Below are 26907 nucleotides of genomic sequence, written 5' to 3' on the forward strand. Positions count from 1 at the left end.
ACTATGTTCTCTTCTCATTACTGCCATTAGGAATGAAATTTAGGAGCCGTAGATCCCACATCACCAGGTTCAAGAGCAGTTATTAACCCTCAGCTATCGACTCTTGAACCAGAGGGATAACTTCACTCCACTTCAGTTATCGCATTACTGAGCTATTCCTAAAACCTGTGGACTCCCTTTGAAGGATTCTTCATCTCGTGTTCTTGATGTATTAATTGTTTATTATTTCTCTTTTTGTGCACAGTTTGTTGTCTTTTGCACATTGGTGATTGTACAGCTTGTTGGGGTGTGATCGTTCGTTGATTCTGTTGTTTCTTTGTATTTACTGTTAATGCCCACAAGAAAATGAATCTCAGGATTATACAGTATTTGGTAGTTATATATGTACTTTGATAATTTACTTTGAACTTAGGCCAACACGTATACCATAAACCACCTCTCAACAAAAACTGACATTAAAAATGATGTTCTCCATTGCCTTTGTGTATGGTGTTTGGCTACCTGACGAAAAACATTTTTTTTCCGCCACTTCCCTCCTCCTGCTTACCTCCCTTGAACATTGTTGAGATGAGCAAATTAATATCTTTTTATTCCCACCCCTTGGATAGCACCCTAAAATTGAAGCTTTAGTTACATTATTTCTTCTGTGGATTGTGTCAGTTGCATACCCAGCAGCATATTCTTGAATGTGGTTGTAAACTGGAGCACCCTGAGGAAACCCACACAGTCCTGGGGAGAATGTACTAACTTCTTTGAGCCATGCAAGTTGAACTCCGATCTTCCAGTTGCTCGCAATGCAAATCATTATGCTAACTACTACACTGTCTGGAAACTTAAGAGCCTAAGGGGTAATTTATAAGCTTTCCCTGCCCCCACATCCCTTCACAATTTTTGCATTGATAATCCTGACAATATAATTGATGGGATATTTTGTGGCCAATTTCAAACAATAAGTTCCTGACCAATATTTGTTGTTCTCCAGGCTTCTCATTTCAGGGTATTTTGTGTAGCATTGTGTAATCTCTGGTACAAAAACAGGTCTGCCAACTCAACTGCTCTATCCTAATACCCCACATGAGCTGCCTCTATTTTGTGAGGCAAATTTGCTTCATAGTTGTCTGTTTGAATTGCCCCTCCCAAAATTTGTTTTGATGTGGCTATTAGTAAACTGGTTGGTGGAGTATTACCAAGGTCAAATACTTCATTCAAAACATTATTTAATGACACACTAGGAGGGAATTCTTGAACAGAAGAATGATTGAATGTGTCACCATCTGTTATGTTTTTTCAAATTTCTTATTGTAGCAAAAGTAGAACAAGGAAAATATCTTCGGACTAAAAATTTGTGACCTTTAAGATCTGAATTATGTGACAGTCTTAATTAAGATCAGTGTCATTAAATACAAAAATTGGTTAAAACTGCAAATGTTTGTCAGAATTCATAAATTGATAGCTTGGGTATTTTTGTGAGCTAAGTAATTTAAATATCAGTACATATTCAAGCAAATGTAGATTGTTTGGAGTGTCTTTAAAAAGACTTGTTTGTGGAAATGTATATTAATAAACCTGCGCTTTTTGGACAGTAAGGGTTGTGTTCCTGAAAAATGTCTGTAAGCTGACTTTTGTAATTCAGAAATGTGCATTTTCTATAGTAAACCCACATTGTACTGTTACGAACCCCGTAACTGGGTCACTTACCAGCAAAGATGGAGCGGTCCATTGAAGTCTGATGATACTATTTTTAACAGTATTTATTAATAAAAATACACAAAAATAATATCAATGCAAATATACAGATAATATAATATCCTGTAGGGACTGCTGCTCTCCATTTTCCTATCTCCTTCCTCTGAGTAAGGCACTTAGATGCAATATGACCCACCTTTCCACAATTAAAACAGGTCAAGCCAGGACCCCTCCTGCCGTCTTGCCTTTCCTCCTCAATTTTACCGCTAGCTCCCGGCTGAATCTCTGCCTCAGCCAGCGGGCTTTCTCTACCGTTCCCACAGTCTCTCTGGTAACTTTAATTCGAGGAAAACTTTGTCTTGTGGGTTAGGGCATATTCATCTGTGAACCTAGCAAATTCGGAGATGGACTTATTCGGCTTCTCATTCAAATACATCCGGATATCATCCGAAACAACCTTTAAATTCCTCAGTCAGAATTAACTCCCTGAGACGCCAAAAGTCGTCTTCCACCATTTCTGTTGCACACCAACGATCCAAGAGCACACCCTTCTCATAGGCAAACTCTGCATACATCTGATTCCACCCTTTCTTTAAATTTCTGAACTTTTGTCTATATGCTTCAAGTACCAATTCATAGGTCTGAAGAATGGCCTCCTTTCTTATAATTCTCAGACTCCTCCTCCATGGACAACGCCGCATATGCCCGTTGTACCTTCCCTTTTAACACACTTTGTAACAACGCCACCCACTGATCTTTGCGCCACTCCTGACTCACTGCCACTTTTTCAAAATGCAAGAAATAACTATCAACATCCGTCTCCTCAAACGGAGGCACTAACCTAAACTCCCGACTAACATTAAACCGCTCCTCTCGGTCTGGCCCTTGAGCTCTTCGCTCTTGCCTTAACTTCTCCATGTCCAAGTCATGTTGCGTCTGTTTCTCTTTCTCCTCATACTCCCTCTCCTTCTCGGCTCTCTCCTCTTTTTCAGCTGCTTCCAGCTGTTTTAACTTAATTTCATGCTCCCGCTTCTTCTCCGCTCTTTCCTGCTCTTTTTCCTTTTCAGCTGCTTCCAGCTGTTTTAACTTAATTTCATGTTCCAACATTAATTTCTCCAACTCTAACTGAGCAGAGAACTGAGGTACACTGGCGGGTACCTTTTCAGGGATATTTTCCAATACCTCAGCAGAGAACACATTCTTCACAATATAATACTGAGTTATGACCCTCCACACCTCCCGCTTTTTCATCAACAACCTCACCTCTGCGAGATTTAGTCCCTTCGCAATATTTATCAAGTCTGACTTTGTGGCAGCCTCTAGCGCCTCCAGAGTTGGGTTTTCTATAAATTCATCAACGTCCATCTTTGCTGGTTTCCCGTCTGATTACCCGCACAACCAGACCCACGTTTGGACTTAAAAGCCCGATTCACTGGCCCTCCAATTTGGTATCAAATCTCGAGACGAGACCCCCACTTTGTTACGAACCCCATAACTGGATCACTTACCGGCAAAGATAGAGAGGTCCATTGAAGTCTGATGATACTATTTTTAGTAAAAATACACAAAAATATCAATGCAAATATACAGATAATATACATCGTCAATACTAAATCTAAAAGTGCGGGAATAATAATAAGAAATAAGCTCTATCGTTGTCTAGGGGACAATGTATTTTGTCCGATGGAAATATAAAAGTCACTCAGTTCATGCAGGCTGCAGCCTTTGGGGACCACTGGGTTTGCAATGGTTGGGGAGAGAGAGATTTTGAGAAACTTGCTGGCTTTCCTTTTATGATTTCGATCCGTCGGAGTCTCGTTGGTGTGGCCGTTCACTTGTGGCCTCTCCTTTAGCTAAACCGTTCTTCCATGATGAGCCCGCCACCCTGGCAAGGGAGGACACACACACAAACCCTCACCGGCATTCGCTATAAAACGCTGTCACTGGATTTCCAGCGTTTCTCCTGGTGCGTCTAAAGGGGTTGTTCCCCAGACCCTCTTTTATCCTTACTCACGGGGTCTCAGATGTCAATCAGGTTGGGATGATGCAATCCCTCAACCAGCCCACTCTGGTCGTCCCCTGAGGGGCTTTAATGAATAGTACAGTACTCAATACACAATTCCGTCTCCCAAGAGACAATAGCCGTTATCAATGGTTTTGTTTTGCTGAGGCCAGGACACATTCCAAACCTTGTGGATTCTCTCATTTCCTGGGTCCCAGACCCGAATTAATAGCGATCTTGCGATTCTCAAAAAGGAGAGGGGGGGCGACTTTGTATCCTTCGGCCCCTCAGAGTTGCGGCACATTCGTAACAGTACCACCTCATGTATGTTTGCTATTTGTTGCTTGTAAAATGTATGAGAGAATTTGAAGTCAGATCATTCAAGGAGCCCCAGAATCTTTTGATTGGCCTGCTTCCTCCCTCTTGTAAAAGTGTTGAACATAAAACAACATAAAATAAAACATTTATTCTAACCCGTACAGTCAGTGGAAAAGCAGTGATGCCTACTGCTGACATTAAAAAAAAAAGTTACTCTCTCTGCTTGTGGACCTGCCTTTTCCAACATAACTTATTTTTGTATGTCCATTCAAGAGTATCCTTAATGTCTTGCATCAAGCTGGCTAAATGTTGTGCTGAAGAATTCATACAAACAGTAAATCTGGCATTGCAGAAGCACAATTTTTGACTAATGTCTTAAACAGTGTACTAAGTATTGGGACTTGTACAAGATTAAATACAAACATTATAAAGTACTATTTTCTTCAGAAGTTTTTTTGGAGCTGGACTATTTGCAAAGATCTGATTATGGACTGGTATGCTACTTGAAAAACTCGTTCAACAAAGCTTAATGTTTGCCATTTATTTAACAATGGATATCCTACAGATATCAACTTCAAATTATGACAAAATGTGAAGTCTTCACCATTGGTACAGCCAAAGATTGGCCAGTAATGCTTAATCACTCAACTACAAAGATGTCGTTACTTGAGTTCTTGCAAGAGTGACAATCTTGATTGATTTTGTTGACCCATGTGCACAGAAACCAAATAAACCTGATTCTGATTATTATCCGATTTGTTGTGAAACTTGTTTTGCAGTAGCAGTACTGTGCAATACACAAATTTCTATAAATTACAACAGAATATACAAGAATAGAGTCTGAAATAAGAGCAAAATAGTGAAACAGTGTTCACGGACCCTTTCGAAATCTAATAGCAGAAGGGAAGAGTCTTTCCAAAGTGTTTCAGCTTGAAACATCAACTGTACTTTTTTTCCTATAGATGCTGCCTGGCCTGTTGAGTTCCTCTAGCATTTTCTGTGTGTTGAGCAGAAGGGAAGAACCTGTTCTTCAAATGTTGACATGAGGAAGTTTTTGTCTTCAGACTCCTGTACCTTCACTCTGGTAGCAATGAAAAGAGTGCATGTCTCAGATGGTATGCTTCTCCTTGATTGATGCTGCCACCTTGAGGCATCACTTTTCAAAAATGTCCACGATGGTGGGAGGCTAGTGCCCATGATAGAACTGCTAAGTCTGAAACCCTCTGCTTTTTCCAGTCCTGTGCATTGGTGCCTCAATACTGAATGGTGCTACAGCCATGCTCTCCGCAGTACATCTGTAGAAATTTGCTAGAGTCTTTAGGGACATACCAAATCTCCTCAAACTCCTAATGAAATATAGCTATTGTTGTATCTTTGTAATTGTGCCAATATAGTTGGCCCACAATTGATCTTCTGAGATGCTGGCACCCAGGAACTTGAAGCAGCTCACCCCTTCCATTGCTGACCCTTCAATGAGGACTAATGTATGTTATCTAGACTTCCCCTTCCTGAAGTTCATCATCAATTCCTTGGTATTACTGATGTTGAGTGCAAGGTTGCTGTTGTGACAACACTGTACCAATCAAAATATCTCATTTCTGTACGTCTCGTTACCAATTCTGTCAACAACACTGGTGTCATTGGTGAATTTATAGATGCAGTTTGAGCTGTGCTCAGCCACACAGTCATTAGTGCACAGCGAAGAGCAGTGGGGTAAGGATGTACTTGTTGATGATGAGCGAGGAGGAGGTGTTGGTTCTGATCCACACTGACTGATCTCCTGATGAGGAAGTTAAGGATCCAGTTCTAGGTACGGAGGCACAGGTTTTGAAGTTTAATTAGTGCTGAGTTGTAATTATTAAACAGCAGCCTGATGTGGTTATTCTTATTGTTCTGGTAGTCCAAGGCCAAATGGAGAGACTGTGAGATTACATCCACCTTAGACTTGCTGTTGGGGTAGACAAGTTGCTGAGGGTTCAGGTCTTTGCTCAGGCAAGAATTAATGCTGGCCATAACCAACCCCTCAAAATAGCTGTGAATGCTACTGGACAATCGTTGTTGAAGCAGCACACTCTGTTGTTCTTGGGCACCAGTGTGATTGATGCCCTTTTGAAGCAGCTGAGAACCTGGCTGCAGCAGTGAGTGATTGAAAATGTCCTTGAACGTTCCAACCAGTTCATTGGCACAGGTTTCCAGTGCCCTGCCAGGTGTATCCTTGAGGTTTGATGTCTTGCAACAGTTCACTCTCTTAAATGATGCCACAGAGAGTGATAGCACAAGGTTGCCAGATGCTGCAGTGATTCACACAGTTGGTGTATTATTTTCCTTTTCAAAGTGTGCATAAAAGGCATTAAGTTCATCAGGCAATGAATCATCAAAGACATTTATGATGTTAGGTTTTGTCTACATGTCTCATCCCAACTGAAAGTTAACCTGGAAGCTTGAACTGAAACTTTGTTAACTGTGTTGGGAGATAACAAATGAAGGAATAGCTTTATCCGCCATGCATATTTTCATGTATTAGGAAACAATTAGAATCTCTGTTGCCTCAATTTGGCCGGTACACACCACGGCACAACCGTCCTCCACTTTTAAAACTTCAGTTCACACCACAAAAGTGCCAGGTTGTACAAGGGAAGTAACAGGCTATTGATAGCAGTCATTGATTTTGAGAAACAGTGTTTTAATAACATAGTAGTTTTGTTTGCTGTCAGCAAGTCATGTGGAACACTTAACACTTAAAGCCACTTTAAACCACATTTTAATCTTTGTATGTACTCTAATCTCCAAGTTTGTCTTAAATATAGTTCTCTGTTCTTCTAATTGTTGAATGTTGTCGTCTTTTGTTGCATGTCACATCAACACACCATACATTAGACTTTAGTTTCCTCTGTATTATGCACCCTTAAATCTGAAAGACATGCATATACTTAAACATTGCTAGACGTGTTGGAACCACTTTTTATATATTTAAGCTGAAATAGTGCTTTCGTGATTTTATTCTTTTAAATTGAAAGTAATAGTGTGGGTGAATATTTGCCATTCAAGTGAAGCTGGAAAGCATCTTTGTACCTTGACTCATTTCATTTTTTTTTTCATTTTCAGAGTGTGCCCACTTACTTTTAGCTCACAACGCGCTTGTAAAGGTGAAAAATGCTCAGGGATGGAGCCCTCTAGCAGAAGCCATCAGCTATGGAGACCGACAAATGAGTATGGATGTTTTTCCTTCTAAGCGAGTTTGGATTACTACATAATGTATTATTACTACTCCCTCCCATTCTGTCAGTTTGGTTTGTCTATGTATGTTCAAAAGATGGATAATTTGGCATTCTACATAGTTATTAGCTGTTAAATTCTCTATATTGGACTGCAGAAAAACAAACAGTTGAAGAAAATCAGTTGATATATAATCTCCACAAAATTGTAACCAAGCTGCTTATTATGCAGTCGACATTATAGGAACATTAACTTGCATAGTTTGATCAATTCTATTATAAAGCCTTAATGCATTGAGTAAACTTGCCCCCCGCAAAGGAAATCTCCACATCTTCTGTCTCCCACTATTGCAAATTAATTTGGATAAGGCCTTGCAGTCTTTGAATAATGCTGAGCTTAGATGTTGGGCAGATCAGATTCTGAGATTCTCTGAACAGCAGACTGTTGCTGCTGACACAAGATTCTGTAGATGCTGAAATTCTTGAGCAATACGCACAAAAATGCTAAAGGAATTCAGCAGATCATCAGCATCCATACAGTTGACATTTCAGACTGAGAACCATCACCAGGATTGAAAGCGAAGGGAGTAGAAGCCAAAATAAAAAGGTAGGGGAACAAACACAAATTGCAGGAAATGGGCGAGTTCAGATGAAGAGGGAATGTAGGTGGTGGGGAGAGGGATGAAAAGGAATGCTGTGGAAAGCTAGAAGGTGATGGGTTGAAGAGGCAAAGATCTGAAGATCTCTGATTGGAGAGGACAGTAGTGAACAGAAGGAGGGTGGGGAACCATAGAGGTGATGGGTAGGTTGTTGGGGTGGGGGATGAGAAAAGATGCAATGACCTCCTTGATGAGGGAAAACAAAGGTGGGGTTGTGGGAGAAATCAATGTTCATGCCACCAACTTGGAGACTACCAAAATGAAATATAAAGTGTTGCTCCTTCAACCTGCTTCTGATTTCATGGCAGTAGAGGAGGTCCTGGCTAGACATGTCCATATTTAGAAGATCCTGGATATTGTGGCAGATGGCAAAACACTTGACTATGATTTTCCTCCCCTCCCCCACCACCAATAAGATTCCAACACCACACAAATGTTTCCCTTCTGCCCCTCACCTCACTTTCTGAAGGGATGGCTCTCTCTGCAACTTCCTTATCTTCTCATCCCTACCCGCTGATCTCCCTCTTCATGCTTATCCCTGCAACTTTGCTAAGTGCTGCATCTGCCTCTACACCACCTCTCTCAGCACTAGTCATTGCCCAAAACAATCCTTCTAGGTGAAGCGGTGCTTCACATGCGATCTGGGGTCATTTATTGCATCTGGTGTGGTGGCCTCTACATTAGTGAGACTTGACTCGGTTTGGAGACTGCTGCATATCAAACACATTCATTCAATTCACTGCTGTCTATGATATATGTCCATACACAATCTCCTCTACTCCCATGATGGGGCCAGACACAGATTGGAGAAGCAACCACTCGTATTCTATTTGGTAGTCTCCAACCTGACGCCACAAAATAGATTTCTATAACTTTCAGTAACCCCATCACTCTTTTGTCCTTGTTTTTTCTCATCCCAGTGGTGCTGTCACCTGTTTTCTTCCCCTCATGCCTTCATGATCTGGCCATCACTTGCTCTGGTTCCTCACCACCTACCCTTTATTCCATAATCTGCAGTCCTCTCTAAGATTCCTCCTTCAGCTTTTTGCCTCTTTGATCTATTGCCAAGCTTCTCACATTATTTCATTGCCCCCTACATCGCCCACCTATCTTTTCCCTTCTCACCTGGACTCAACTATTTCCTGTCAAAATAAAAATAAGGTTTATTATCACCGACATAATGTCATGAAGTTTGTTGTTTGGCGGCAGCGTTACAATGCAATACATAAAAAATTTCTGTAAATTGCCCCCATCTCTGATAGTAATGAAAATTGGGCACAGCCTGGATGGTGAGTGTCCGTCATGATCGATGCTGCCTTTTGAAGATGTGCTCGATGGTGAAGAGACTGTTCATTTCCCTCCATAGTTGCTGCCTGACCTGCTGGGTTTCTCTTCATTTTTGTGTGTAACTGTTACTTTTAGCAAGTTCACACATTTAAGTTTGAAGTTGCTTTAGAATGGCTAATACACAGCTTTCAATAGAATGCTGACACTAAATTGTTCTGCAGTGAATTAATTAGTTAAATAATTTTAATTCGATGGAACTTTTTTAATGTATGTAGGGACCTACTTAGTTTCATTGTCTTTGTAAATGATTGTAGGCCGATGGGGATGGGTGACAAGGTAGCATGAAAGAACTTAATACCAAGTGAAAGTGGAAAAGTTGCTAAAACTGGCAAAAATAGTTGTAACTTTATGAAATGTTACAGTGGTCTTATGGCCATGTAAGTGATAGCGTGTTTTAAATAGATTTTCAAGATGTGTGGGGACAGTGCTAGTAATCCTGATCGCCAATCAACGATGTTATGAAATCAGAGATCTTAATCTGAAAGTCTTTGAGAAGTTTAATGTCAAGTAAACAAGATTTGTTGCGTTGCTAATCTTAATTTGTTTTTGTGGTTTACGTATAGTTACAGCTTTGTTGCGAAAACTTAAGCAACAGTCAAGAGAAAATGTAGAGGAGAAACGACCTCGATTACTCAAAGCTCTAAAAGAGGTAAGTTACAGAAATTTTGAAATGTTTATGTTGGCGAGACAATTTTAATGTTGAGGCTAATTTTACATTATTGCTCTTGTTAAGAATGTCAGATATTTTTACTTGTGGGATATTTGTTCATTTAGACATTTTATAAATGGCAATGGCTAGAAATGTGGTAAAACCTTTTGAGATTAAATGGAAGCCTAACTGTTGACTTGGAAACTTTACATCTGATTTTCAAGCACACTCTGTTGAAATGTAGGCAAAGGATAGTTCCTTGTATGTTCGCTTTGTTCCTTCTGATTTTTCCTTGTGAATTCCCAGGGGTTCATTTGGTGTTGGGATTTATGGAATTTGTGCCGCAGAAAGCCTGTAATAATGAGGGAAAGTCATTACAAAAATCATGAACATCTCATTTTTTTTTCCTCTCTTGATCATTCCTTTTCTGTATTGGTGTCACCTTCATTATGCCCTGAGTCCAGAGCTACTTTGAATTTTGGAATCTGCATCTATTCTTGTGTACAACTAGAACTGGTTTTATAAACAATTTTCAGCTGTGTAAGTGAAATGTATAATGAAGAATTTGTTCTGTGAATAATATAATATTGGCAGTCACCACAAATATTTTAAATAATAACTTCTAAGAGGCATATACAGTGTAATGGCTCCGTGTAATATTGTTATTATCATAAATTCAGGAGCACTGAATTTACTGAGTACAGGATTAATGGTCAGTTACTTAAGAGTGTGGATGAACAAAGGAACCTTGGGGTTCAAATCCATACATCCCTCAAGGTCGCTGCACAGGTTGATAGGGTAGTTAAGAAGGTCTATGGGATGCTAGGCTTCATTAACAGGTGTTTGAGTTCTAGAGTAGAGAGGTCATGTTGCAACTCTACAAAACTCTGGTGAGACCGCACTTAGAGTATTGTGTTCAATTCTGGTCACCTCACTAGAAGAAGGATCTGGAAGCTATGGAGAGGGTACAGAGGAGATTTACCAGGATTTTGCCTGGATTGGAGAACAAGTCATATAAAGCAAGGTTAGCAGAGCTGGGACTTTTCTCTTTGGAGAATGAGAGGGGACTTGACAGAGGTCTACAAGATTATGAGAGGCATGGATAGGATGGATAATCAGTACCCGTTTCCCAGGGCACCAATAACAAACACCAGAGGGCACATTTACAAAGTTAAGGGAGGGAAGTTTAGGGGAGACATCAGGGGTAAGTTTTTTTTTTACACACTGCATTGTGAGTGCCTTGAATGACTTGCCAGGAATGGTGGTAGAGGCTAAAACTTTAGGGATACTTAAGAGGCACATGGATGAAAGAAAAATGGAGGGTTATGGGGTAGTGTGAGTTTAGTACTTTTTTAAAAAGAATATATGTGTTGGCACAACATGGCAGGCTGAGGGGCCTGTACTGTGCTGTAATGTTCTATGGTTCTATAGTGCCTATGCAATCATTCAGTGCTATTTGTCTAGTGTACCTGAATTAGAGAAGGGAACTAAAATGTATTTCCAAAGCTTTAACTGAGGCAGAAGGTACAATGGAAGCATTTTGAATATTTTCTATAGTAGAAATGTCCCATTCTAATAAGATGCATGATTTTAGCACGTATCTAAATAAGATGATGAGAGGCATTGATTGTGTAGATAGTCTGAGGCTTTTTCCCAGAGCTGAAATGGCTTAACATGAAAGGGTACAGTTTTAAGGTGCTTGGAAGTAGGTACAGAGAAAATGTCAGGGATAAGTTTTTTTTTTATGCAGAAAGTGGTGAGTGTGTGGGTTAGGCTGCCAGCGATGGTGGTGGAGGTGGATACGATAGGGTCTTTTAAGAGACTCCTGGATAGGTACATGGAGCTTAGAAAAATAGAGGGCTATGGATAACCCTTGGTAATTTCTAAAGTAAGGACATGTTTGGCACAGCATTGTGGGCTGAAGGGCCTGTATTGTGCTGTAGGTTTTTCTGTGTTTCTATCTATGTCTTAATGATTTTCGGTCAGATTTTAGACGTTGACAAACGTGGTTACAGAATATAAAAGTGTCTTTAAATAGATTTTAATCAGCACTTTTTAATTAATAAGTTATTTTCATAACCCTTAAAGTTTCATTATTAGTGACTAAATTGTGGAAGAACTAAGTTCCTAGATGTAACATGAAAGTTTTGGACAGATTTAGAAATTATCTTTGAGAAAGAATAAAGGAGTTGTTCCCTATAAGTGATGCTGTCAACAGCTGACCTGAGGTTAATTAATGCCTATTAATTTCATTCGATAATAAATAACTCCTCCTATAATAACAATTATCCCCAAATTGAAATCGTATCTATCCCTGTCTACAGAACATAATAGAATGGCTGTGTTAAATAGAAGAAATTAGGTCACCCTGCTTAACTCCCCTCAAGATGGCAATGGATCCTCAGTACTTTGCTCTCTTTTTGCACTATTTTATTATATCTTTCTGTAATTTATCCAATCCAAAACTAGATTAACTAATTAGTCCTAACTAAAACATTAAAATTTAGCTTTTGACTGACGGTCAGAAGCTTTGGTTAAGTCAATCAGAATGACTGTAAAATCGTTTTCATTCCTCTTGGCCTCTGACATCAAGTGATTAACAATAGCTATATTTTCATTCATTTGGAGGAGCCACATGAATCCTTTCCATCTGACTTCAGGGATGGTAGACTGACAGTGTTTTACCTGGAATTTTAGAAAATGCACTCAAAGATATTGACTCAATAAATACAGAATGCATAATGTGGTAACATTCCAATAAGATGGCGATGTGCATGGTTGCAGCAGCCTTTCCTGGTCCAACCAAAGGTATAATTGTTTGACATTTACATCTTTTTTATGATTGCAATACACTACTGGATATTAAGGACATGAAGTACTACAGGTCCATCCATCATTGTGTTGCTTGATAGTGATGGAAATGCACACTGGTATTGCCTGTGCTTGTTGTGTGGAGGCAGTGCATGATCCAACAAATGGTGCAAATTTTTGTCTTGGATATCTTTATTGCAATTGCAAGACCCATTTGACATTGCCAATTTATTGGTGAGACCTGCAGAGAAGCTGCATTGCCTCAGTTTTCCAAACCAGACCTTTGTGCCTTGGTGTCACCTGTTTCAGCCGCCCAGGAGAGGAGACGCCAAGGTAGTGTGAAAGAGAGCAGAGGCTTCTGTTGGCGTACTGGCATCCATTCTGGGTTGATGGCTGTCCCTCCTGTTGGTGCTGATGTTAAGTGGAAGACGAGCTGGACTAGAATGACATCCTATGCACCATCAATCTGTAGACATGCTACTCAGGGATTTGGGCTACATTTTTTCATGACTATATGCTTTTCCGCTCTTGTAACTGTATGTGTTATGTGTTGTGTGCTCTTGGTACTGTGTTTTGCACCTTGGCTCTGGAGGAACAATTGTTTCATTTGGCTGTATTCCTGTATGGTTGAATGACAATTGAACTTGAACTGCTCAAATTTTTGACATTTAATTAGATTGTCCAACTTTGGAATAAGAACTATGTGCCTGTTTTTGACACGAGTTGTAATTTTACCCCATCAACCCCAGTAAGAATATATTCTAGCTAACATCTCCAATTTATAAATTCTATTCAAAGCATGCTGCCCTAATCAGCAGCAGTGTCCCTTTTATAAAAATAGTTGAAAGGGTTTCAACTCTCACCTGCCACAAGAGCATTTAAGATTGTCATTTTTAGCCTGTGATAAGCTTGGGCTACATTTACTAATATCTACTTAATTCTTTAAAAATCACAAAACAAGATTTAATATATTTTAGGCTATCCATAATCATGGAACAATGGCCATGTGTATGTCCATGCTGGTGTCCCTTAACTCTTCCTAGCTCCTCTCTTTTAATGTTAAAATTAAAACCATTCAACTTCACCTTCTTGCTAACAACACTGCTTTTACAGTTCACCTTTGAACCATTTTCACTTAATAAAATATCCACAACTTTATCTAAAATATTAATATTTCTACCTTTGACACATTCCAATGCAATAAAAGAACAGTTTCATCTCTGAATGGACAATAAACCCAAGCACACAACCTCACTTTTTTATGCATCACATTTCACAACCTAGTAATATTAAACCTGACTCTGATTCAGAAAATAACATACTAAAATCTTGTACTGGGGTGATCACCTGCCTTATTACTAATGATACAACACATTCCTGACCAATCTTCTTAGACACATCCTCATGAAATTTGCTAACTCCAATATGATGGATTATCCAGATCTACTTCACCATTGATATCCTTATTAACAACCACCACACTCTTTACACCATCTAGGAATGCCTTTCACCTTTAAGTCAATAGTCCAATGTTTATTGGATATCTGTTTATTAGCCTTGGGATGCAACTCACTAGCTACTAAAATATTAATATTCTTACTTGCATATGTGTATTTTAATTTTAATGTTTCCTCTTTGGTCCAAAAGAATGGAAGCTTGCCTTGCAGATATGTTATCACCTACTAAAGAATCCAATTTGGCAGCCAGAGGCCTTTAATGTATTTCTAAGTACAGGGTGCACAAGATACTCGTGTACCCAAGATCGATTGAAGTTCCTTACCTTGAGCACAGAAATTTAATAAATAAGTTTCCAGTTTGGGGCTGGTCCAGAAACAGTATAGTTCTAAGCTAAATAGAAAACATTTGTGTTTAAATATGATATAAAAAAAATTCCAGTATTGATACCAGTAAAGGCTAAGCACTATTGGTAAGTATTTATAATAATTTTGTATTCAAATTTGTGTTAAAGTACATTGTTTTGGCTCCTTTCATTATTCTGTAAAGACCTGAATACTTAATAACATAGTGTAGCGGTGTGCTACACGCAGAGCTGAAATAATGACACAGTCGATGAACTGCAGTTACAAAAAGCTTTTATTCGAACTTCGTGGCCTCGCTTTAAAGCCTTCCTGATCCCGCCCTCCCCGGGCGCGGATGCTGTAGGGGGCACGTATTCAGTCCTGTCCCACGCGTGGATGCTGTACGGGGCACGTGCTCACAGTCCTGTCCCGTGCGTGGGCTTTTCCCCTTGCTGGTGAAGCAGACGGCGCCCCTTTGGGGCTGGCCTTTATGCCGGCACGCTGGCTATTTGTGAGCCGGTTCGAGTGCGCTTGGAAGTGGGTCACCACATAACCCCCCCCCCCCCAGAACTGGTGATACACCCCACAATTTCCACAGTCTGGGCCGGACCCTGTTTGGGAGGTCTGCCTCTGCACCACGGTGCCGGAAACTCGACCGGTTGCGCCACGTCCACATGGGCCGGTTTGAGACGGTCCACGTGAAAACCTCCTCTTTCCCCCCCAACGTCCAGCACGAATGTGGACCCATTGTTTCTGATCACTGTAAACGGCCCCTCGTTGGGCCACTGTAGCGGTGCCCGATGCCCGCCCCTTCGTACAAACACAAACTTACAGTTCTGCAGGTCTTTGGGTATGCAGGTCGGGTTCTGCCCATGCTGCGAAGTGGGTATGGAGGCCAGGTTGCCAAGCCTCTCGCGTAGTCTGCCCAGGTCTGCTGCGGGTTCTTCCTCGTGCCCCCTTGGGGCTGGTATGAACTTCCCTGGGACGACCAGGGGTGCGCCGTACACCAATGCAGCCGACGAGGTGTGCAGATTGTCTTTGGGCGCCATGCGGATTCTGAGCAGGACCCAGGGAAGCTCGTCCACCCAGTTAGGTCCTCTCAGGCAGGCTATGAGAGCTGACGTTAGGTGACGGTGCAAACGCTCCACCAGGCCGTTCGACTGTGGGTGGTAGGCAGTTGTATGGTGCAGCTGAGTTCCCAAAAGGCTGGCCATAGCTGACCACAGGCCGGAGGTGAACTGGGCGCCTCTGTCGGAGGTAATGTGGGCCGGTACACCAAAGCAAGATGCCCAGTTGGCAATCAGTGCCTGGGCGCAAGATTCAGAGGTGGTGTCAGTGAGTGGGACCGCCTCTGGCCATCTTGTAAACCGGTCCACGATAGTCAGGAGGTGTCGCGCTCCGCGCAACACTGACAGAAAGCCCACGGTATCCACATGAATGTGGTCGAAACGCCGGTGGGTGGGGTGGAACTGCTGCGGCAGAGCTTTGGTCTGCAGCTGCACCTTGGCCGTTTGGCAGTGCATGCACATTTTGGCCCATTCACTGACTTGCTTGCGGAGTCCGTGCCAAACGAACCTGTTGGAGACCATCCGGACGGTTGTCCTGATGGAGGGGTGCGCTAAGTTATGAATGAAGTTGAAAATGCGCCGCCGCTAGGCTGCCGGGACGACAGGACGGGGTTGGCCGGTGGTGACGCCACAGAGTAGGGTCCTCTCACCTGGGCCTACGGGGAGGTCCTGGAGCTACAAACCGGAGACTGCGGTTCTGTAACTAGGGATCTCCTCATCTGCCTGCTGCGCCTCTGCCAGCGCCTCAAAGTCTACCCCTTGGGAAAGGGCATGAATGGTAGGGCGAGAGAGTGCATCTGCCACGACATTGTCCTTTCCCGAGATGTGCTGGACATCTGTCGTGTATTCAGAGATGTAGGACAGATGGCGCTGCTGGCGGGACGACCAGGGATTGGACACCTTCGTGAACGCAAAGGGTAAGCGGTTTGTGGTCCGTGAACGCAGTGAAGGGCCTACCTTCTAAGAAGTACCTGAAATGCCGGATTGCCAGGTATAGCGCCAACTGTTCCTGGTCGAAAGCACTGTATTTGAGCTAGGGTGGTCACAGGTGTTTGCTGAAAAACACCAGGGGTTGCCAGCGACCCTCGATGAGTTGCTCCAGCACCCCACCGACTGCCATGTTAGATGTGTCCACTGTGAGGGCAGTAGGAACGTCCATTCTGGGGTGCACTAGCATCGCGGTGTTTGCCAAGGCTTCTTTCGTTTTAATGAAAGCGGTGGCGGACTCCTCGTCCCAGGTAATGTCCTTGCCCAGACCCGACATCAGGGCGAACAGGGGGCGCATGATTCAGACAGCTGAAGGGAGGAAGCAGTGGTAGAAATTTACCATACCCATGAATTCCTGAAGGCCTTTGATTGTGGTGGGTCGGGGGAAGTGGCGGACTGCGTCTTCCTTAGCGGGCAGAGGGGTTGCCCCGTCTGTAGTGATCCTGTGGCCCAGGAAGTTGATGGTGTCGAGCCCGAACTGGCATTTGGCCGGGTTGATTGTCAGGCCGCATTCACTCAGTCAGGCGTAGAGTTGACGGAGGTGCGACAGATGCTCCTGACAACTGCTGCTGGCTATGAGGGTGTCATCCAAATAGATGAAAGCGAAGTCCAGGTCGCGTCCCACTGCGTCCATTAACCGCTGAAACGTCTGTGCGGCATTCTTCAGGCCGAACGGCATGCGGAGGAACTCGAAAAAGCCGAAAAGGGTAATGAGTGCCGCTTTGGGGACGTCGTCAGGATGCATCGGGATTTGATGGTATCCCCGGACGAGGTCTACCTTGGAGAAGATCCCGTGCGCTGGGCAGGTTTGCTGCAAAGTCCTGAATGTGCGGCACAGGGTAGCGGTCTGGTGTTGTAGCCTCGTTCAGCCTGCGGTAGTCGCTGCATGGTCTCCAGCCCCCTGATGCTTTGGGCATCATGTGCAGTGGAGAGGCCTTTGGGCTGTCAGACCACCGTATAATCCCCAATTCCTCCATCCTCTTGAACTCCTCCTTCGCCAGTCAGAGCTTGTCCGGGGGAAGCCTTCGAGCACGGGCGTGGAGGGGTGGTCCCTGTGTCGGGATATGGGTGCTGTACGCTGTGTCTGGGCATGGCTGCCGTGAACTGCAGTGCCAGAACCGATGGGAAATCCACCAGGACTCTGGTGAAGTCGTTGTCAGACAACGTGAAGGAGTCGAGGTGTGGGGCTGGCAACTGGGCTTCACCCAGGGAGAACGTCTCAAAGGTCTCGGCGTGGACCAGTCTCTGCCCCGGCAGGTCGACCAGTAGGCTGTGAGACCGCAAAAAATCCGCGCCCAGGAGCAGTTGGGCTACGGCGGCCAGTGTGAAGTCCCACGTGAACTGGCTGGAGCCGAACTGTAGCTGCACCGTACGGGTGCAGTAGGTCCTTAATGTGCTGCCGTTCGCGGCCCTCAGGGTGGGACCCGGTGCCCTGTTGCGGGTGTCTTAACTCATTGGAGGTAAGATGCTGATCTTGGCACCAGTGTCGACCAAAAAACGGCGTCCCAACCGCTTGTCCCACATATGCAAGAGGCTATCCCGAAGGCCAGCCGCCGTAGCCAACAGCGGCGGCTGGCCCTGGCATTTCCCAGGAACTTGCAGGGCGGGCAACAGCAGCAGGCTTCTGCGCCCCACCGCTGGTGGTGGAAGCACCATTGTTCATTGGTCTCCTCACCCCTCCCTCTAGGGCTAGTTGGCTCTGCTGCCGGGCCTGGTCTGGTCTGCTGCTGGGAGCGTGGCCTGGTGATCTGTGCGATGGACGCCCCACTCTCCTTCTTGACTTTCCACAGCAAGTCCGCCCGGGCTGCCACCTTCCGGGGGTCGCTGAAATCCGCGTCGGACAGCAGCAGGCGGATGTCCTCGGGCAGCTGCTCCGGGAATGCCTGCTCAAACATGAGGCAGGGCTTGTGTCCTCCGGCCAGAGACAACATCTCATTCATCCAAGCCGATGGCGGTCTGTCCCCCAAACCATCCAGGTGCAGTAAGTGGGCAGCCCGCTCGCGCCGTGAGAGTCTGAAAGTCCTTATGAGCAGGGCTTTGAATTCCGTGTATTTGCCAACCGCTGGGGGAGACTGTATGAACTCTTCAACCTGGACTGCTGTGTCCTGGTCGAGGGAGCTCACCACGTAGTAGTAAAGTTTGTTCTCCGAGGTTATCTGCCGAACGTGGAATTGGGCTTCTGCTTGCTGGAACCATAGGTGAGGTCGCAGCGTCCAGAAGCTTGGCAGTTGCAATGAAACTGCATGAACAGATGCGGCGTCGTTCATCTTCGGCCCAAATATCGTTTGGGCTGTTGGGGTCACCAATTGTAGCGGTGTGCTACACGCAGCGCTGAAGTAATGACACGGAGTCGATGAACTGCAGTTATAAAAAGCTTTTATTTGAACTTCGCGGCCTAGCTTTAAAGCCTTCCTGATCCTGCCTTCCCCACGCGTGGATGCTGTAGGGGGCACGTATTCGCAGTCCTGTCCCATGCGCGGGCTTTTCCCCTTGCTGGTGAAGCAGACTTGGCGCCCTTTTGGGACTGGCCTTTATGCCGGCACGCTGGCTATTTGTGAGCCGGTTCGAGTACGCTAGGAAGTGGGTCGCCACAATAGTACACCATGAAACAGGATTACTTTAGGGTGGGGGAGGAAATGACTTCTGTTCTTTGTTAGGAAAATATTTTTAAATGGTAGTTCATTGAAGTGCAGTTGATGTTGGTGACACAACATCAAACTAACATCTAAAGGCATAGAGGATGTCTATTTTGAATAGGGGGATGATATGAGGCTGTAATTAATTTCCAGTATTAAGTCAAATGAATATAGTTTAATATCTTAATAGTTTTGATTTACTATTTTTAAATGTTAATATTAATTTCTTTCACTCAACTTTTTAAGTCACACCATCTAGCAAATTTTTCCTTTGACACGTCATCCACCATCCAAAACATTTGCATCCATTACTGGTGTCTAGGTGCTGCAACGTATACCACATGTATAATGTATATACAGTGGCATGCAAAAGTTTGGGCACCCCTGGTCAAAATTTCTGTTACTGTGAATAGCTAAGCGAGTAAAAGATGGCCTCATTTCTGTAGTCAGCTAAGAGTCTTTCAATTGTTTGGGGGATTTTCGCCCATTCTTCTTTGTAAAAGGCTACTAGTTCTGTGAGATTCTTGGGCCGTCTTGCATGCACTACTCTTTTGAGGCCTATCCACAAATTTTCGATGATGTTTAGGTCGGGGGACTGTGAGGGCCATGGCAAACCCTTCATCTTGTGCCTCCTGAGGTAGTCCATTGTGGATTTTGAGGTGTGTTTAGGATCATTATCCTGTTGTAGAAGCCATCCTCTTTTCATCTTTGGCTTTTTTACAGACGGTGTGACGTTTGCTTCCAGAAGTTGCTGGTATTTAATTGAATTCATTCTTCCCTCTACCAGTGAAATGTTCCCTGTGCCACTAGCTGCAACACAAACCCAAAGCATGATTGATCCACCCCCGTGCTTAACAGTTGGAGAGGTGTTCTTTTCATGAAATTCTGCACCCTTTTTTCTCCAAACATACCTTTGCTCATTGCATCCAAAATGTTCTATTCTAACTCCATCAGTCCACAGGACTTGTTTCCAAAATGCATCAAGCTTGTTTAGATGTTCCTTTGTAAACTTCTGATGCTGAATTTTGTGTTGAGGATGCAAGAAAGGTTTTCTTCTGATGACTCTTCTATGAAGGTCATATTTGTGCAGGTGTTGCTGCACAGTAGAATATGCACCCCCTCTCCAGAGTGTGATAAATCTTCCTGAAGGTCTTTTCCAGTCAACAGCGGTTTTGATTTGCCTTTCTAGCAATCCTATGAGCAGTTCTCTCAGTTTTCTTGGTCTTCCAGTCCTCAATTTGACCTCCACTATTCCTGTTAACTGCCAATACTTAGTTACATTATGAACTGAGGAAATGGGTACCTGAAAACCCTTTGTTATCTTCTTATAGCCTTCTGCTTTGTGGGCATCATTTATTTTAATTTTCAGAGTGCTAGTCAGCTGCTTAGAGGAGCCCATGACTGCTGATTATTGTGACAAGGTTTGAGGAGTTAGGGTATTTATAAAGTTTTGAAATTTGCATCACCTGGCCTTTCCTAATTATAACTGAAGAAGCCATAGCCCTAACAAGCTAATGAAGGTCCGAGAGCTTGGTAAAAGTTATCTGAGAGCCCAGATCACTTGGGGTGCCCAAAATTTTGCATGGTGCGCCTTTTTTTCCACTCTAAAATTGTACAAAACAAAAATAATACACTAATCTTGCTTAAAATGTTGAAAAGAATGTTTCATCTTGAACTTTATGACTTCTGGAGATCAGTTCATCTTCGACTCAACTATTCACAGTAACAGGAATTTTGACCAGGGTGCCCAAACTTTTGCATGCCACTGTATTTACTAGCTTTAGCTACTGTGGCACCTGAAAATTCTGACCAATGAGGCGCAAGCACTTCAGCCATATGAAAATCACAGTCACAATCTGCATATTGCCCTCTAAATTGCATATCTTTCTGACTTGCAATTACAAACATTATCATGCCAATTACTCTATTTTGTTAGAAGTTTGTGGAGATGTGGGTTGTCACCAAAGATTCTGTGCATATTTGTATAGATGTATGGTGGAGAGCATTCTAACTGGTTGCAGCACAGTTTGATATGGAGTCTCCAATGCACAAGGTCACAAGAGGTGAAGAGGATTTTAGATTCCATCACTGGCACAATGCTTCCCATCCTGAAGAATATTTTGAAGGCAGTACCTCAAAAAGGATGAGCCCTCAATATCCAGTACATGTCCTTTTCTCATTATTCCTCTCTTCAGACCCATGTTCAGTGATGCAGGAGCAGCTTCTTCCCTCCAACAGTCCACAAACTCCACCTCTTTCATTTTTGGCTTGCACTATTTATTTATTTTATAGTTTGTAGTAATTCTGTCTTCGCACTATTGCTGCAACAAGACAACACATTTCACATGTAGGACGGTAATATTAAGCCTGATTGTGATTCCTACTTGGAAATATATTGCCACTCCATTTCTGGGTCTAAATCCTGGCACACCCTTCCTAAAAGCATTGTTGAAGTACCTTCAGAAGGACTCCAGCTATTCAGATTGTTAGCTCACCGCTGCCTTAAGGACACTTAGAGATGTGCTGTAAATACTTGCTTGCCAGTAACACCCTTGTGCAGGAATGTTAGTAAATGTGTACATTGCTGGAAAGGTCACTTTAAAAAAAAATAACTTTTGGGAAGTTAGATCAGAATATTTCTTTCACATTCTCTTCCTATCCTACTGTCTTAAAAGTTTGCTTCCATTATTATAAAGCAAATCAACTTAGATTTATTGCATCTTTTTTTAAGAAAGATAGACCAGCATGGATTAGAATAGAACTAGATAAAATAGGAGAAAATACACCAGAAGATTTTATATATAAATGGGAATCTAAATGGATACGGGAAAGGAAAGAATCTCCTATATTAAAACATTTGATTGACTTATGGAATAAGATAAATGTTGATGATGACACAAATAAATCTTTATTAGCAAAGAGATCTTTAATTCAAAATAAACTTATTCCTTTTACAATGGATAATCAACTTTTATATAATTGGTTTCAAAAAGGGATTAGATATATAGGAGATTGTTTTGAAGGAGGTATATTAATGTCATTTGATCAATTAAAGAATAAATATGAAGTATCAAACGACACTTTTGTTACTTCCAACTAAGGGCTTATTTAAGAGAAAAATTAGGTCAAACAATGTTATTGCCGAAATCTAATGAAATAGAAACTTTAATTCGAAAAGGAAAGATTAAAAAATTTATCTCTTGTATGTATAACTTGATTCAAAAACGGGCAATTAAACAAGGAGTCCATAAGTCAAGACAAAAATGGGAAAGTGACTGAGTATTAAAATTGAAGAAACAAATTGGTCAAGACTATGTCTTGATAGTATGACAAATACAGTAAATATCCTGTTAAGATTAGTGCAGTATAATTTTTTAAATCAATTATATATCACACCACAAAAAATAAATAAATTAAACCCAAATTTATCTGATCAGTGTTTCCAATGTAACCAAGAAATCGGTACTTTTTTACATTCTACTTGGTCTTGTTCTAAAATTCAACCTTTTTGGACAAATTGAAGAGTTTTATTGGAACAAATTATTGGAACGCAACTTCCACATAATCCAATATTATTTTTACTAGGCGATATTGAAGGGATAAAACCGAAACCCAAATTGAATAAATATCAGAAAGAATTTATAAAAATTGCACTGGCAGTAGCCAAAAAGGCTATTGCAGTTACTTGGAAATCGGATACATACTTAAGTATAGATCGTTGGAAGAAGGAAATTTATGGCTGTATTCAACTTGAAAAAATTACTTATAATTTAAGAGATAAATATGAAACATTTTTGAAAATTTGGCACCCTTATTTACAAAAGACAGGATTAAATATATAGGTGCTCCGAAGATGAAATAATTGGTTATTTGGGGAAAGAAATAAATATTTATACTAAAGTTATTATGAACTCCGTGGAGCATGTGGGGATCTTCCGATATCCAGGCACTCTTTCTTTTTTTTCCTTTCTTTCTTTTTTTTCTATAGAGATGTTAGGGGGGGAGGAGGGGAGGGTATATATTTTTTTCATATATTTTCTTTTATTTCTGTAATTATTTGAAAACTCAATTAAAAAAAGTTTTTTTAAAAATAAAAGTTTGCTTCAGTTTTTCTCAGTTTCACCAGGCAACTCCATCTGTGGGTCAAGCAGACTGTTTAATGAAAAGACAAAAAATAGGTATTAAGTGAATGATTTGATAAGTCTGTACATTTGTTTAGTGTACCAGAAGCTCGATATGTTTGACATTGGGTTCAGGCAGTTGGGAAAAATCATTGTAGTCATTAAAGAGAGAACAGCTCAGTGCAACGTTTCTACAACAACAGCATCTCAATTGGTCCTGCTCTCCTGCCAGTTATCTTTTTTCCTGTGTGATATGTCCAATTCACTTTTGATCATCCTTTCAAGCTGTATTATAAGTACTGAATATGTCTCCATCCTGGAGTCATCTCTTGTAATTTTTCCATTTGATGTGAGCCTGCCTTTTCTGAATTTTTATGTGCTCTTACTATCTTGGCTTGACCTACTGTAAGGAGAATTACTCTAGCTGTTTCAACCTTTTTATACCCTGGACTATGGTGCAGGGTATAATTAGATGCAATATATCAAGTGGGGTTGAACAAATAATTTGTGCATTTTGTTTGACTTACTGGCTATTGTACTCTTTGTTGGCTTATAAAGCCCAGAATTCCATATGCTTTAACCTGTTGCATTGGTTTATTATTTCATGTACCAAGGTACACTGAAAGCCTGCCTTGCATACTGCTTATACGGATTAATTCATCACACATTGCATTGAGCTAGAATAAGGTATAATGATAACAATGCAGAGTAAAGTGTAAATGTTACTGTAAAAGCGTAGTGCGGTAAAACAAAATGCGAGTTCATGAGGTAGATTGAGGCTAAGAGTCCAACTTGGTATTCAAGAGGTCCGTTCAAAAATCTGATAACCGTGGAATAGGAGCTGTCCTTGAGTCTGATGATAGGTGCTTTTCAGGCATTTGTATCTTCTTCCTTGATGAGTGCAAAGAAGAGAGAATGTCTTGGGTTGGTGTCTTTGATTAGGCTGGCTGCTTTACTGAGGCAGCAAGAACTTCAGACAGAGTCCATGCAGGAGAAAGCTGGTTCTCGTGATGTGCTGAGTTGTACTCACAACTCTGCAGTTCCTTGTGAACACATGCAGAGCAGTTGCCATTTCAAGCCATTATGCAAACAAAATGTTAGTAAGTTTTTTTTTACAGTGATGTCAACATGGTTGGACTAGGGCAGGGTATTGGTATTATTCACACGTAAGAATGTGAAGCACTCAACCCCACAAACCTTAACACTGTTGATGTAGACTGGCTTATGTGCACTACTCCCTTTCTGAAGTCAATGACCAGCTTTTTTGTTGACATTGAGTGAAGGGTTATTGTCATGACACCACGTTGCTAAACTTTCCTATCTCCTTTCTGTACTCTAAACCATGATTATTTGAGATGTAGACCACTGCAGTGACATCATCTTGTAGATGGAGTTAGAACAGATTCTGGCATGAGTGTACATGGAGGACAGCAGTGTATGGGGGCGTATCTATGGAAAATAGCGCCTATAGCAAGCACGGGAATTGTGCCCCTGTCCAAACATCTGACACCCATCTTTCAGATAACTTTACCATAATATCAGCTCAAAAATACAAGTCAAGATTGTTAATCATTTAATTAACAAATTATGGAACTACATGAAAATTAATACTACACCTTCCTTGCTTTCACTGATGGGAATTGTTTTTTTCAGTTTCTTCTCTTTCTACACTCAGCAGAGCAAGATCAGAGTCTGCCTTGACCCATGGAGGCTCTCAAATATGAAAGTATTAGTTTTGACTTGCTGAATGATCTCTCACAGCTGGTGATGGAAACTATGATGGTTAGCATTATCTGAATAGCAATGCGAAGATTGGGGGAAACGTTCTCATCTCCACACTAAACATTAAATTCAAGAAGCTCCTCAGGTCTTGATATTTTCATGTTGACCCGCCTTGATAGCACCATTCTGCAATCCAAAATTTCTTCATATAGCTGCTGTCCATCAACATCAGAGCTGTACAATTTGCCCAAATTTTCGCACTACTTCTTTAGGTCGTTACTGTCGACACCGTAACACAGTCCCTCAACATTGAGAAGGAACCCAAACTTGGCATCAGTGTCGTGCAAATGAGCAAACCTTTCGTCCAATTCTCTGTGAAGACGGTCGAGTGTTCCCTTCATGACTCTTTCCATTTCCTCCTTGGTTGTCAACCCAGCAACTCTCGAGTTCTCATCAGCCATTCGTTTCTTTTGTCTCTGACATCTTTCAACTTCAATATTCCATTCTTGACTCACCGACCAACACTTCTCTTTCATCACAAAAATGATCTTGGAGAGCTTTCAAATCCAGGGCAGTATCGTGGAAGTTCATGCTTGGATCCTGCAGCCTTTTTGAATACGGTCAATGCGAATGTGTACTTTGCTCCAAAATCCTAGCAAAATCAGAAAATCGTAACTCAACATGCGGTTGTACAGCTGCCTTTTGTGACTTCTTGTTTCACTGGTCTCATTTTCATTGTCTATCACGTCCTGGAGAACTTGAAGTATCTCCTCAAGGTACTTGTTGACGGGCTTCACTGCTTCTGCCCTTGCACTCCACCTGGTTTCAGACTCCGACTTAACAACCACAAACACGGTGCTTTTATGTTTTTTCCCAGCGCTGTGTTGAATGAGAGAAAAACACACAGAGAGCTTTGATGGTTCCAAAATGTGTGATCATCATTGTATCCTGCTTGGCTGAATGTACACCCACCAAGTTGAGTGAGTGATTGTCGCAATTCACAAACACTGCCAAGTTGTTTTTCTCACATTCTTTGATGAACACTACTGTGTCCAGCCATCACAGCAGCGTTGACATAGCACTGTGACCGACAATCTTTTAGCTCCATTTCGTCCTTCTCTAGCTGTATCAAGGTGTCTTCAACCAAGCTCTCAGCATCATTCTGGCTTATCTGGATAAAACCAAGGAAGGACTCTAACATGGACTGTTTTCCCCTCAAAATCAACTTCCACATACCTCACTTCTTCTGACATCTGCTCATTGTGTGCCTGATTAGGAGTCGAGTCGAACATGAAACCATGGTACTTGGCTTTACGAATACTTCTCAGTAAACTCTGGCGAACAGTGGGTGCCATCATGTGGATGAATTCATTCTGGACACCCGGTGAAAGACAAGACGTGGATCCAGGATGACTTTCCAAATGAGTGAGGTGTTCTTTTATGACAGGGTCAAAAATGTCCAATAGTTTCAGTAAGCCAAGGAAATTTCCCACATTGGAGTCATCATCTAGCTGAAGTGACTCCCCGAGTCCTCGCTAAGCCAGGTTCTGAGTCGCAAGGAATTTTATGCAGTGAAGGATTCTCGTCAAGATATCACGCCACTTCTGCTTTTCCTTCTCAATCTGTGACTGAAATACTGTGTCAATAACTCCTGTTTCCAGCTAAATTTCTATCCATTTCTTTCCACTGTGTGAAGCATTCCCGATGATTCTTGGCATTTTCATGAACACTAATCCTTTCAGGTGCTTTCCACTGGTTAAATCCACTTTCCTGCTCCAATGAGGATTGATGGTCTGACCGGAAATAGAGAAGACAACAGATACGAAATGCAGACTTTTTAGAAGGGGAATAGACCAGCCACGAGCGAGTCACTTCCTCACCACGACCA

General features: G+C 42.1%; 1 protein-coding gene across 1 annotated transcript in view; it reads left to right on the top strand.

The window, feature by feature from the left end:
* ankrd13c (ankyrin repeat domain 13C) overlaps positions 1-26907 on the top strand; it is a 94147-nt gene that overhangs the window by 24969 nt on the left and 42271 nt on the right. Inside the window, exons 3-4 of the mRNA XM_059984348.1 lie at positions 7112-7216; positions 9791-9876. Coding sequence (XP_059840331.1) covers positions 7112-7216; positions 9791-9876 — 191 coding nt within the window. The remainder of the gene's footprint in view (positions 1-7111; positions 7217-9790; positions 9877-26907) is intronic.

This window comes from Hypanus sabinus, chromosome 11, assembly GCF_030144855.1.
Source record: "Hypanus sabinus isolate sHypSab1 chromosome 11, sHypSab1.hap1, whole genome shotgun sequence".
NCBI lineage: Eukaryota > Metazoa > Chordata > Chondrichthyes > Myliobatiformes > Dasyatidae > Hypanus > Hypanus sabinus.